The following is a 13204-nucleotide window of genomic DNA, read 5'->3' as shown; positions in this document are numbered from 1 at the left end:
GGGATTTGCTGATGTCGTTAAGTGTGTGTATGAGGTGTGAATTTTTTCTCCCGTTGCAACGCACGGGCATATTTGCTAGTGAAATTTTATATGAGCTGCTTTCATGCCGAACCAGATACTTATAATCTGGGATGATGATCTAGCTTAGTTATGTTTCCTTTTTCTTTTGTGAAACATTTTAGTTCTGCATTTTGTGCTCGCGTTGGCTCCAGCAGAATCCTCCGTCGACTTGGCTTAGGACTTTGGAGTCACAAAGGATCAAATAGGCTCACAGTGAGCACAGCCAACCACAAACGTGGAACATGTACACGTATGTACGTACAAGCCAAGGACATGGATTTCTTGTTTCTTGCAAGGTACTGCCTTAATCTGCCTCGATCTCTTGAAATGCTACTGCTGCTGCTGCTACGCCATTTCCATTGCCGCTGGGTGTTTCGGGCGCACCTGATGTCTCCAGAGTAGTCACTCCGGCTTCGAATCTCGCTCTCCTCTCGACGGCCTCTTGCACCCTCTGCGCAAACTCCTCATCGGAACCAGGCAGCATGTACCGCAGCTTCATGTTTATCCTGTTGGCCACCAGAACCTTGTGCCGAGGCTCTATCCTATGCTCCAAAGAGTAACTGAAAAACCTGGCAAGGCACAAGGATGGGAAGCATCAGCCTGTATCATCTCATCTTCTTCTCAGAAGAGGATACGGATGTGGTACACTCACCGGGGAAACTCGATAAGATCTTTCAGCGGCCGTACCATGACACGCCTGAGGTACTGGTATTTTGGACGTAGAACATCCACATTGTACCGGAGAAGCGTCGGGAAGTCGGCAACCATCTGGCCGAGCACCAAGTGGTAGATGCCCAGTGACCGGAAGTACTTGACGCTGGCTTCCAGTTTGTGTGGGATGCTGCAGCCCATGAGCTGCGGGTCCAACGCAATCACCTTCCCAATGTCATCCTCTGTTACTCCAGCTTTTGTCCTCAGGAATATAACCTGCAGTTTCAAGACACATGAGCCGGATAGAGCACAACAAGGCTTAATGAGATTTGAAACTAACTGCACTTATGATGTACCTACACTTATCCTACTGAAAGCATTGTAAAACATGGTGAAATAAAATGATACGAGAACAAACCACTGGGCGTAACTTCCTGTACAGACTATAAGTTAGTACAGGGGGGAACTTCACAAGCACATTGCCGACTGCATCATTCCTCACACCAATATCCTGTAGAAATCGTACCTGGAACAATTGATCGGATAGAAATGAGAAGGGTCAACTGTCAACAAGCCATACATCAGAACTAGAAATCCAATTTGTACACTTTTTCTCAGATACAAAAGGTAATTACTCCTAAGAGTAAAGAAAAAGGCAGTTACTCCTATCAGAGTGTTAAAGAACAATGTTTAACAGATCATAATATATTTTGTGAACAGGCATACGAATCATAGTATCCTGCAGTGAATAACTCACAAAAGAGTGCCCAAGTAGCATCAAAACATGCATGCATAGTGCTAATTATTTAGGGTGTACCTTTGGTGCAATTACTGTCTCTAAATCAAGACAGAAAATCGTAGGTTGGACCACCAACACACGCTTCATACCATCCCGTGAAATGTTTAGATGATATAGGTACTTCACAAGTGGCTTCCACCTTTCTTCAATGCTGCAGGCCATGAGCTGTGGCTTATAAGCCAGCATTTTTCCAAGTTCTTCTGTGCTCAAACCAAACTCCTTCAGATATTGAACCTGTGAGCCAGAACGCCATTAATTTCAACACTGAATTTGTTCTAATTATGAAGTACAAACAACCATTGCTATACAATTAACAATGACAAACTGAAATGTTGAATTCAAGAACTCAGTTTTTCCTATATACTTGTATCCGTTTTTATGCTATCAGCTATTATGTTGATTCTTCTACAAACAGGAGCCACAGATTTACAAATTTTACTAACCACTGAATTTAGTGAGCAGCGCCAAATTCTTCTATGCATTGCTTTTTCCCCCTCTTTTGTCATCAAAGTGCCTATGGACCAGTTCTTTTTTAGTTACCCGAAGCCCATGTAGAGGCACCTACGACTGAGTCCTGTTTCTAAGTTTTTCAATACCATGTTTCCTGAAGCGAGATTTTGGCGTGATTGCTATAAAATATACTTCCTTGACCACTTGAAGACAGATCGATCTTAAGAAGATCACTGCCTACTCCTTAGTAACCGATATAAATTTGGTGACTATTGGTATGTTTAGGCTTAGGTCACCTATTTTGAGTTATGGACACACAAGCACGGCCAAAACATGTGTGTGGGGCGTGCAAGCCATCAACCTACTAGCTATAGGGGAGACAACTTAGCATATCAAGACAAGACTTTCATTAATCCAAAGTCATATGACAATATCTCCCAGAATTACAAGAAATTTACTTTCACTAGTTCATCAGTAGTTCAGTGTTAGATCGGTTATAATCATATGGCAGTCAACACTGCGCGATCATTGATGCCTATCCAAAAAGGGAACTGTGAGTTTAGTTTTGCTCCACCAATGTTCTTTAACAAAATATGAATAGATCTTCAATCATCTGAAGATTAAATTGACTCTTGCATAATAGTAATAGTAAGAGAAAGGGAATAAATTGCAGGAAAAAATGGTGTCAAATATTCTTCCAAGTGGGCAAGGTGCAGAAAGAAAAATAGCATGGAGCAAAACTTAATGCGCAGTAAACACCTTACTGTTCATCTCTTCTAGGCTGAAAAACCCGAGAACTTTTGGATAATCATAGACCATAGTGCCGAAGTCATTCTCATTCATTCCCATATTTGTATAAAATTGCACTCGTGTCTCTAACTCATCCAAGGACAAATTCAATAGCTGTGGACATCTACTGACCACGTGACCAATCCACTCTCTCCTAACACCACAGCATTCCAGATAGCCAGTAATCTCTTCCAATTCTTCGAAACTGCGACTCATAAGGGATTCACCCTTCGCAAGCACACGTCCCAAAAATTCTCCTTTCACATAAATTGATCTCAACCACTTTAGCATCCTTCTCACTTTCTCCAGATCACCAGAACAGGAGCAAACTACTTTCGCGATTTGGGGATATGTCAACGAGTTGTGCTTGAACCACCTGAAGTGAATATATTGTTTCAATACTAGCGAGGAAACTATTTCCGTACGTATCATGAAATACACTACTTCAGAGTTTGTGAATTACTTAGGAGTTTGCTAGCAAATAGGAGCAATGTGAAATGTTTAAATAGGTATAGTCATAGAACAGTGTGAAAATACATCAAATAAATGCAGTTTAGACAAAACAGCAGGAATTGGAAAATAATCACAATGGAACTTGTTGACAGGGGTGTTATAGCCAAGCTTGTGATTGTCATGGTCGGTCACTGATAAGAGGGCACTTCCATTTCAAGCCTAACAAAATATGCACCGTCTTGAAACCAGCTAGGTGGGAAATGGTCAAGCTTCTTGCTCAGATCAGATGGGCCAACTTAGAATATGATTTTCTTTTCCGTCTGCTTCTGTTAAATGACAACTCCTATAGATTTATAGTTTTTGTTCACACAAAAACAAAATTTCATTCGTGTCTGGTAGTTGCATTGTTGCAGTTCATGTGCCCAGTACTTGAGAAGAAATAAACAGAAGAATTGAACAGGAAAAGGAAAGGGGACGCTGCGACGTTTACTTGACCAGCTCGACCACGCCCGATTCCTGGATGTAGGTCCGTGCCCGCGCGTTGAAGGACTGGTGCGCGAGCTCGGGGCGGTCGCGCCGCATGGCGGCGGCTCCGACGACGATGCGGTCGACGAAGGCGCCCATCCGTGAAGTGAGGTTGTTGACGTAGGTGAGCCCCCCGGCCTTGCCGCCGCTGAGCGCGGCCACGAGCGCCTCGGTGGCCACAGCGCGGCGCACCTCGAGCGCACGCCGCAGGACGTCATCGTCGGCCGGGACGTCGAGGTCGTCCCGGGAGTCCTGGATGCGCGGGGGCGCGACAGAGCCCGGGAACCGGTGGGTGCGGCGCGGGGCGAGGGAGGCCTCCTCGGCGGCGAGGAGGGAAGGGGATGGAGCGGGCGGGAGGATGGGATAGTGGGTGGCGGTGGTTGTGGCGGGGTTCTGGAGACGCGATGAGATGGCGGAGGAGGGAAGGAGGCGGCAGCAGCGAGGGTAGGAAGGATTGGCGGTGTGGAGCGGGAGGTGCAGGCGGATGTGAGAGCGTGAGAGAGTGGTGGTGGCCATTGGAGACGAGTGGAAGGTGGAGCGAGGTTTAGCTCTATCCTGTTTGAGTTTTCTTTTAATTGTTTGGGGCTTAACTGCTTTTTTTTTTGAGAGAGAGAGAGAGAGAAACAAGGCAAGGTAAACTGGCATGGACAACTGCCAAACGGTCACATTTGAATTTAAATTTAAATAAAAATATAAATTCAAATTGACTTATTTTTTCAACCTTCTCCCAGAACAAGTCTCAAATTAATCCAACTAACTAGTACAGATTATGTCAAAAATCAATGTGATTTGGTGAAAAGAAATTAATTGTGTCATACTGAATGTTGTTGCTCTATGTGCACTCTGCAAACATCATGTACCATCTCCATGTGCCAATGAAGGAAAACCCACAACTTAGCCTCTCTTTATGCACACTTCTGACCTTGAGGAACCGAAGCCATGCACATCCGATGACAATTATACACAGGTAAGCAAGAATCACCAGCTCCTGAAAGAAATTCCGGATAAAATCTTCTCTTTTCTCTACACAGCGACGTCCTCGTCCAGCACTTGCGGGTCAGGAGCTATCTCCCGCAAAGATCTCTTGAAGGACGAGGAAGCTTCTCCCCCACTAATATGCGACCGAACTGAGCCTCTGCCATCAAGCATTCGCCCTGATGGCGACATGACCTCGTAGTTCTGGTAACGATTGCCCTGAAGAAAAGCAGACTGCCATGAGCTCCGGGATGACGAGCTCCTGAGCCTTGCGGAGTTGGACCGGGAACCCGCTCGGACCACCCTCAGTGGATTCTCCAGGGCTTTCAAGACGTAGCGAGCAGAGGGGCGCCTTGACGGCTTTGAGTTTAGGCACGTCTTTGCGACAATCGCCACTGCCCATACTTCTTCAAGATGGTCCTCATCAACGACAAGTAAAGGATCAATTATATTAATAATGCTATCCTTGTCACTGATGCTAATGCGATTTATTGTGTTCGTCAGCCACTCCTCGGAGCCAGCATCATTTGATCCACTTACACCAAAATTGCCTGTTACTAGCTCAAGGATCACCTTCCCAAAGCAGTAAACATCGTATGAACAAGTTGCTGGTGGGCCTGAAAGTGCGAAAGGCACACAAAAGAGATAAATTTTTTTTTTGATATAAGACTTGTATCAATTATGAAAGTAGCATGCGGACAAATGTGAAACATTTACGCACCTGATATGTTCTTGTCAAGAGACCTGCCACAAGAAAGTGCCAGTTATCAATGTCAGTTAGGAACGTCAGTTCAGAAGACTGAAGAAGCTTAACAAAATACTACTAACATAAGTTTCTAAAAAAGACAAGATTGGAATTTGCTAAGACAACAGAATCAGAGGGCAGTAAGTAGGTGTGTGACGAAACAATGATCTATACCAACCACCAATCAATCAAAATATGCCAAAATCCTTACTGCTATGTCCTTATTTGGTGTGCATTTGGCAAATAAAAGGCACTTAATACCAGAACTCGTCACTGCTAGCATGCTGTAGTACCTTTAAGTTAGTACCAGTAAAATTAGTATGAAAGTGGGCAAACAAATTGCTTACCACAAGTCAAGTAAAACCACAAATATAAATTATTGTAGATTAATGCCTCTAGCTTCTTTTCTATACATAGGGTCATCGATGATTTATAAGTAGAGTTGCTTTACCTTCCATTTATTTCTATATGTATGCTCCTCATATATTAATGCTATAAAAGCCTTAACATCAAGATAACTCAGAGCAAACTTTACAACATTAAGCTCAGGAGTTAATTAGCATGGTTATTAGATTCTTCTAAGCCTAACACAAAACATGTAGAAAAAAGAATTAAACAGGTCGCAATCTCACTTTGATGATCTCAAGATCCGAGAGAAAACATTCTGGCTTCCTGCACTTTGCTGAGCGCATATGTTACTCATACTTCCGAGTCGCACTTCAAATTTATCATCAAGAAGCACACTGCTTGCTTGGATATCTCTACAGTTACAATGAAAGAATCAGAACTCAGAACATAATAAATAAAATATCAAGAACGATATCAAAGAAGAAGATTAGGGCATCAAGCAACATGCAGCTATGTGGAGATAAGGCCTGTAACTTAAAATACTTGACCTCACCTACTGACAAGTGACAACATTGACTAGTCAAAGTAAGATGGCAGCAAAAGATAAAGCAGTCAAAATAGGAAGGTGGAACAGAAGATGACTACCAGTTATGTCAAAAGTAATACAATACTGGAATAACTGATGACGTCCACAGAGCAGTTGGTAAAATACGAATACAAATGCTACGCCTACGCTCCAATAGAGACTTGAGGCTGTGGTAGAGCTTATTTCTATTAAAAAAACATTATCATATATCAAATATATCTTCATTGTATAACTCTTCCTCAGACATTCTTTCGTGCAGCATATATGCTTTGTACAGAACCACATGCATATCAGAAAAACAAACAATCAAGTAACATTTTTTATTTCCACGCAAAAATATGTAACACTTTTTACTCAGCAAAACAATCAGAAAATGACTAGTCATACAAAATCATATACTTCTACATCAGGTCAATTCTTCTAACCATATACGAAGACAAATCATATTCCCCTAATCTTTCGTTCCGACTTGGGAATAATAAGTCAAACAAAAGTTTCACATATAGTATAATATTTCTCTCTCTTCAGCAATAATGCCTTGACAGATATGAATTTTACTGGTGTATTCATAAACGTCAAAAGCACAACCACCACTTAGAGAACCCCAGAAAGTAAGTAAATGTAACAAATTTATACCATAAGATTAAATACTCCAATAGCATATTCCACATGTACTGGGAAATGCACCAGCAAGATGTTTGGAGCATACAAAAAGTATAAAATACCTGTGAACGAATGGTGGGCTGCACTCGTCATGAAGGAAGCACATGGCCTCAGCTACACCAGTGGCGATCTTCAGTCTAGTTATCCAATCCAATGAGTGCAAGCCATCTTCAGTGTCCACAGGTTTCTTGTGCAATGCGCTGGTCAAGTCCGCCTTTGGCATATACTTGTAGGACAGAAATTCTTCGTCATTGTTGGCCAGATGGCCGAGCAACGGAACAATCCTCCCATGTGAGTACCTCGAATAGAAGTCCAATTCGCTTGAAACTTTGTTGATACTCTTTGTACCAATCTTCTTGACGATGACATGTGCGCCATTCTCCAACACACCATGGTAAATATCCCCCGAATGCCCATGCTTGAGGAGGTTGTCATCACCAAAGCCCCCGGTGGCATGGATCAATTGCTCATAGGTCAACTCACCAAAAACGGCAATCGCATCCTTAGGAGTAGCATCGGCTCTCGGGGACACTGCTACCGGTGATGAGGCCACAGGATTTACGCTGCTGTCCCTCCTACGCATGCCGCGTGCACCTTCCTCATTTGTTTCCGCCCCTCTCCCACCTCCTCTTTGTCTCCTCCTCATCAAACAGAAAAGCAATGCAACCAAAAACATAACCATCAATGCTGCCGCGGCTGCAAGAACCCCAATAAGTACATTTTTGGAGATCCCACGGCTCTTCTCTGGTGATGGCTGAGGCAAAGGTGCAGGCACTGGACTATCAACAAGTCTCACCCCTTCCCTCCTATAGAAGTCTTCACAATCAACACGACGGCGCTGACCAGGGACACCAGAGAAGCAATTCACGCTAACATCCACCGTTGCATCGGATCCATTCCAATCTCCATCGAGGTAGTTGCTTGACACGTCCACCAGCCGGAATCTCGTCTTGAGTGCCCCAATGGCATCAGTGGCCACACCATACAGAGAATTCCCTGAAATGTTAAACAACGATGCCGCTACATCACCGGCGCCGACCGAGACGCTGGGTAGCTCCCCGGTGAAATTGTTGGTGGAGAGGTCAAGAACGCGAAGGCCTTTGACGGAGAGCAGCGTTTCCGGAACCTGGCCCGAGAGACTGTTCCCGGAGAGGAGCAGCCTAGTCAGATTCCCCGATGAGCCGAGATCGGGCGGGAGCATGCCATTGACTGCGGCGTAGCGGAGGTCGAGCACGGCGAGCGGCGGCGGGAGGCCGCGGCTGAACCACGCGGGCACCTCGCCGGGGAGCGGGAAACCGGAGGCGTTGAAGAGCTCGAGCGCTGTGAGGTTCCGCAGCCCGTCGACCGCGAACGCCGGCGCGCGGCTCGCGAGGCGGGTGCGGCGGAACCCCGCGACGCTGACACCCACGACGCGGCCGGCGCGGCACATGACCCCCGCCCAGGCCGTGCACGGGTCGGCCCTCGCGGGCCACTCCCGCGCCCGCAAACCCAGCGACGCCCGCAGGCTGTACAGCCCCGCCAGGTCCGACGGCGACGCGAGCGGCTGCTGCGCCACGGCGGCCACCACAGCCCCTAAAAGGACCACGGCGGCCAGGAGGAGGCGGCACTGCGGCATGGGTGGAGCCGGAGCACCGAAGCGGCTGCGACAATCTGGTCTCTAGGGCGCGGCCATGGAGGGAGGCGGGGTCAGAGGCGCCCGCGAGGTGTTTGAGGGAATGCTTCTGGCTCTGGGCGGCACGGAGACGTGGGGGAGGCAAGCAAGGAGGAGTTGACCGTGGCAGCGAGGCGGCGAGGCGAGACAAGCAAGAAACGAAACCGGCATGTGTGCGGGCGAGTAAACTAAAGAGCGATGTTCTGTGGGGCCCCCTTCCAGCCGTCCCGGATCGCTTTCACGTGGGCCCGTCTCACGGGCTCGGCGCTGCCCCGCTTCAATGCGGGCCGTGTCCTGCAGGTGGGAAGGCGGCCGGAATGCCGGGAACGGCTGGCCCACCTGTCTGTGACCCGTGATCCACATGGAGGCGTTGGAGTGAGGGGTCGGGTTTGCGGGCTCGATCGTGGGCTCGGACCGACCGAGGAATGTTCGTTTTGTCCATCCGCTTCTTGTCCTGATGGGTCATTGCTTCTTTCTTTTCTTCTTTATTTATAAACACATTACTGTTTGGAATTGATGGAGAGAGATCTCTAGGTTTACGCGTCCGGCTAAGCTATCGGCCAGTGTCCTTTTCTCTTGGAGCCGAAGCTGTGCATGTGAGAACGGCAGATGTGTCCACATGGAAGTGAACAAGCTCCATTTTCAGAGAAAAAGAAAGTCAACTCAAAAAATGAAGAAGCGGAACACCGCAACTTTGTGAAAGCTCAAACAAGAGAGAAAAAAAAGAGGCACCTCACTTATGTTGGATATATAATTAGTTAATATTAGCAAAACATGCCCGTGCGTTCCAACAGAAAGAAAAAGAAATTATCCCTCATACACACCCGACAACATCAGTAAATAATATTCTTAAAAAAATCTGTACTGGCACAATTTCAAATAATATGAAAATCGATGTTAAGCCACTGGTTACATAAAGTTCGTATCATCGACAACAGCAGTTTATATGAATCATCGTATAGGGATTGATAGTGCACTGTGTGAAATAGAGGGGATGATTAGGTACTTGTTTTAACCTTTAGTACATGGTAGTTGGTAGGAATCAACACCCCCTACGGTGCCAATAATAGATTTTGTGAGAGCGCGAACTACCACATCTACTAAATTCAAATAGGGTAGAAAACATAGGCATTCCCTCCCAAATACCTCATATAGTGAAGATATTTATTTAAGGTTGCATCCTAAAGCAATTTTAGAAATGATTAACCACTGAGATAATAGCATAACTGAAATCTACATATATTTTTTGAGGGATTTTCATATATAACATGTTATATTTAGAGTTATGGTTTGAAAGTTATGATTTAAAAAAAACTTTTGAATCTGCCCGTAAAAGGAAAGGCCCATCGATGCTTCGGCGAGCAGTTTTATCCTACGCCCACCAGCATCTAAAGAGAAAAGGGAGGGAAAATGATGAGAAAGGGGGAGTCGAACCTTGGCCTCTCAGATACAAGACTGACGCGCTGGCCAGTGCACCGATTGTATTCTCGTCATACATGAGGCGCTTGCCCTAAATGAACCAAAGCAAACGCATGAGAAGGAAAAAATGAATCATTTTTTTAACTTATGGGTGGCATAGTGGCTAATTCGTGGCAACTTTAAGGGCAATTTTATGACGTACCGTCAGAAGTAATAACCCTTTTTATTATTAGATAGAGATTGTGATTTATTAAAATATATAAATTATGATTAAAACTATTGTTAGATGCAACACTTAGCATACTAGATGATCCGTGGAAAAAACATACTAGATGAACAAGAAAAACGTGTACAATAGCATCGCAAATGCAACACTTGCCCGTAATAAGAGGTTGGGTCAGATTACGACGCGCGTACTAATCAGTTGCAGAAGAAGCGGCGGGTGACTGTTGCAGAGGCGATGTTGTTGACGACGACGTTGGTGAAGACCGGCTGAAGCAGACGACGCTCGTGAAGACCGGCTGAAGCACATGATGTTGAAGATGTCGGTACTTGACGTCGTTCGACTTGGATGGAAGACGACATGTGGCTACGAACTTGAGTAGTCGTGCATAACGCTTCCCATAAACCTAATTCGCCCTCTTCCGGTGCAGGATCACAAGGGGGAGATGTTCCAGAGACTTGCTCTCCCGCTTGCTACCGGCCTTCGGGGTGGAGTAGACTATGGCTACAATGCAAGTAGCTAAAGAAGGCAAACTCCTAACTCGTTTTTAGCGTATCTTTCACTATGACTGGTAAGTCATATTTATAGGAGAACCCATGTAGTATCGTGTCGTGATCACGATCTCAACCGACTTGGTTTCCAACTTACGGGTCAAGAAACAATCAAATTGTCTACCAAGAAACTAAAAATAAAACAACACGACAAAAATAAGTTGCGCTCCTCCCAAGCCATGGTCATATTTTGGCGGAACATTCACGCACATGTCGCACGTTAGCGGCCTTTGTCCCGTCATGTGGGTGTGCCCATGCCCGACGAGGCGAGGCTAGTGTGTGCATGTGTTGTCATCTTTCCTATCCTCATACCAATCACTTAGTGTGGGAAGAACCCACCATATGAAGAGGTCTCACACCTCCTCCACTAGCAGTATGAGACTAAACATTTACACCATCCTTTGCATTTATTCATGGATCTTTGAGATTAATTTAGGAATTTTCTGAAAATACACGCGGGCCAAGGCCATTAATTCTAACATTCGCCCACTAGATCTCATATATTCATTTAGAATTTGCTTGATATTGCTTTTGTTTGAAGAGGTTTAAATTACATCCTTCACAACTTGACAATTGACAATGCCTTGAATGCCAAGTTTTGTGTGAAGAGGTTTCACTCAAAGTCATAACCAATACCTGACTGTCAGTTGACGGAGTCGAATTCGGCTGATCTCCGATAGGGGGTCCTGAGCTCTTGACACGATGGTAATATGGCATGAGTTTTTACCTAGGTTCGGGCTCTCCATGGAGATAAAACCCTACGTCTTTCTTGTGGTTGTATTGATTTCGAATGGAGTACAAAGTATAGGTGATCTACCGTGAGATCGTGTCCTATCGACTAGCCCAGTGTCGACTTATATAAGAATGTTGGAGGCCTAGGATTACAGGAGTCCTAGTCGGCTATGTTGGTGGAGGAGAATCCTCCATGGATAAGGAGTCCTTGTCTTGAACGACAAGGCTTCTTGATTTTTCTTGTAGATCTCCATGGGCCACCCAAAGTGTCCCAGGATCAAACCGACAAGGGGGGTCTGATGTCTACTACACAACCTTCTTTTTGTAGACGTTGTTGGGCCTGCAAGTGCACAAGTTTGTAGGACAGTAGCAAATTTCCCTCAAGTGGATGACCTAAGGTTTATCAATCCATAGGAGGCGTAGGATGAAGATGGTCTCTCTCAAACAACCCTGCAACCAAATAACAAAGAGTCTCTTGTGTCCCCAACACACCCAATACAATGGTAAATTGTATAGGTGCACTAGTTCAGCAAAGAGATGGTGATACAAGTGCAATATGGATGGTAGATAAAGGTATTTGTAATCTGAAATAATAAAAACAGCAAGGTAACTAATGATAAAAGTGAGCGTAAACGGTATTGCAATGATAGGAAACAAGGCCTGGGGTTCATACTTTCCTAGTGCAAGTTCTCTCAACAGTAATAATATAGATAGATCATATAACAAGCCCTCAACATGCAACAAAGAGTCACTCCAAAGCCACTAGTAGCGGAGAACAAATGTAGAGATTATGGTAGGGTACGAAACCACCTCAAAGTTATTCTTTCGGATCAATCTATAAAAGAGTTCGTACTAGAATAACACCTTAAGACACAAATCAACCAAAACCCTAATGTCACCTAGATACTCCATTGTCACCTCAAGTATCCGTGGGCATGATTATACGATATGCATCACACAATCTCAGATTCATCCAACCAACACAAAGTACTTCAAAGAGTGCCCCAAAGTTTCTACCGGAGAGTCAAGAACGTGTGCCAACCCCTATGCATAGGTTCATGGGCGGAACCCGCAAGTTGGTCACCAAAACATACATCAAGTGGCACATGATATCCCATTGTCACCACAGATAAGCACGACAAAACATACATCAAGTGTTCTCATAAAAGACTCAATCCGATAAGATAACTTCAAATGGGAAACTCAATTCATCACAAGAGAGTAGAGGGGGAGAAACATCATAAGATCCAACTACAATAGCAAAGCTCGGGATACATCAAGATCGTGCCATAGAGGAAACACGAGAGAGAACACGAGAGAGAGAGAGAGAGAGAGAGAGAGAGAGAGAGAGAGAGAGAGAGAGAGATCAAACACATAGCTACTGGTACATACCCTCAGTCCCGAGGGTGAACTACTCCCTCCTCGTCATGGATAGCGTCGGGATGATGAAGATGGCCACTGGTGAAGGATCCTCCCTCCGGCAGGGTGCCGGGAAGGGCTCCCGAGAGGTTTTTGGTGGCTACAGAGGCTTGCGACGGTGGAACTCCCGATCTATCTTTTGTTCTGGAAGTTTTAGGGTACGTA

At 45.2% G+C, this 13204-nt stretch overlaps 2 protein-coding genes across 2 annotated transcripts; both read right to left on the bottom strand.

Annotated features, from left to right (window-relative positions):
• Window positions 1–241: 241 nt before the first annotated feature.
• LOC123044979 (transcription termination factor MTERF2, chloroplastic) lies at window positions 242–4297 on the bottom strand. The gene is made up of 6 exons (XM_044467886.1): window positions 3693–4297; window positions 2720–3125; window positions 1529–1744; window positions 1130–1237; window positions 713–987; window positions 242–629 (listed from the first exon to the last, which is right to left on the bottom strand). The coding sequence occupies exons 1-6, from the start codon at window positions 4241–4243 to the stop codon at window positions 365–367; spliced, it is 1821 nt and encodes a 606-aa protein (XP_044323821.1). The 5' UTR covers window positions 4244–4297; the 3' UTR covers window positions 242–364.
• A 115-nt stretch (window positions 4298–4412) lies between these two features.
• Window positions 4413–8858, bottom strand: LOC123044978 (probable LRR receptor-like serine/threonine-protein kinase At2g16250). The gene is made up of 4 exons (XM_044467885.1): window positions 7107–8858; window positions 6080–6208; window positions 5424–5446; window positions 4413–5319 (listed from the first exon to the last, which is right to left on the bottom strand). Exons 1-4 carry the CDS (start codon window positions 8657–8659, stop codon window positions 4751–4753), a joined length of 2274 nt encoding a protein of 757 aa, XP_044323820.1. The 5' UTR covers window positions 8660–8858; the 3' UTR covers window positions 4413–4750.
• Window positions 8859–13204: the final 4346 nt, after the last annotated feature.

Source organism: Triticum aestivum, chromosome 2B (genome assembly GCF_018294505.1).
Source record: "Triticum aestivum cultivar Chinese Spring chromosome 2B, IWGSC CS RefSeq v2.1, whole genome shotgun sequence".
In the NCBI taxonomy this organism is placed as follows: Eukaryota; Viridiplantae; Streptophyta; class Magnoliopsida; order Poales; family Poaceae; genus Triticum; species Triticum aestivum.
This window is presented reverse-complemented; position numbering and strand designations above follow the sequence as displayed.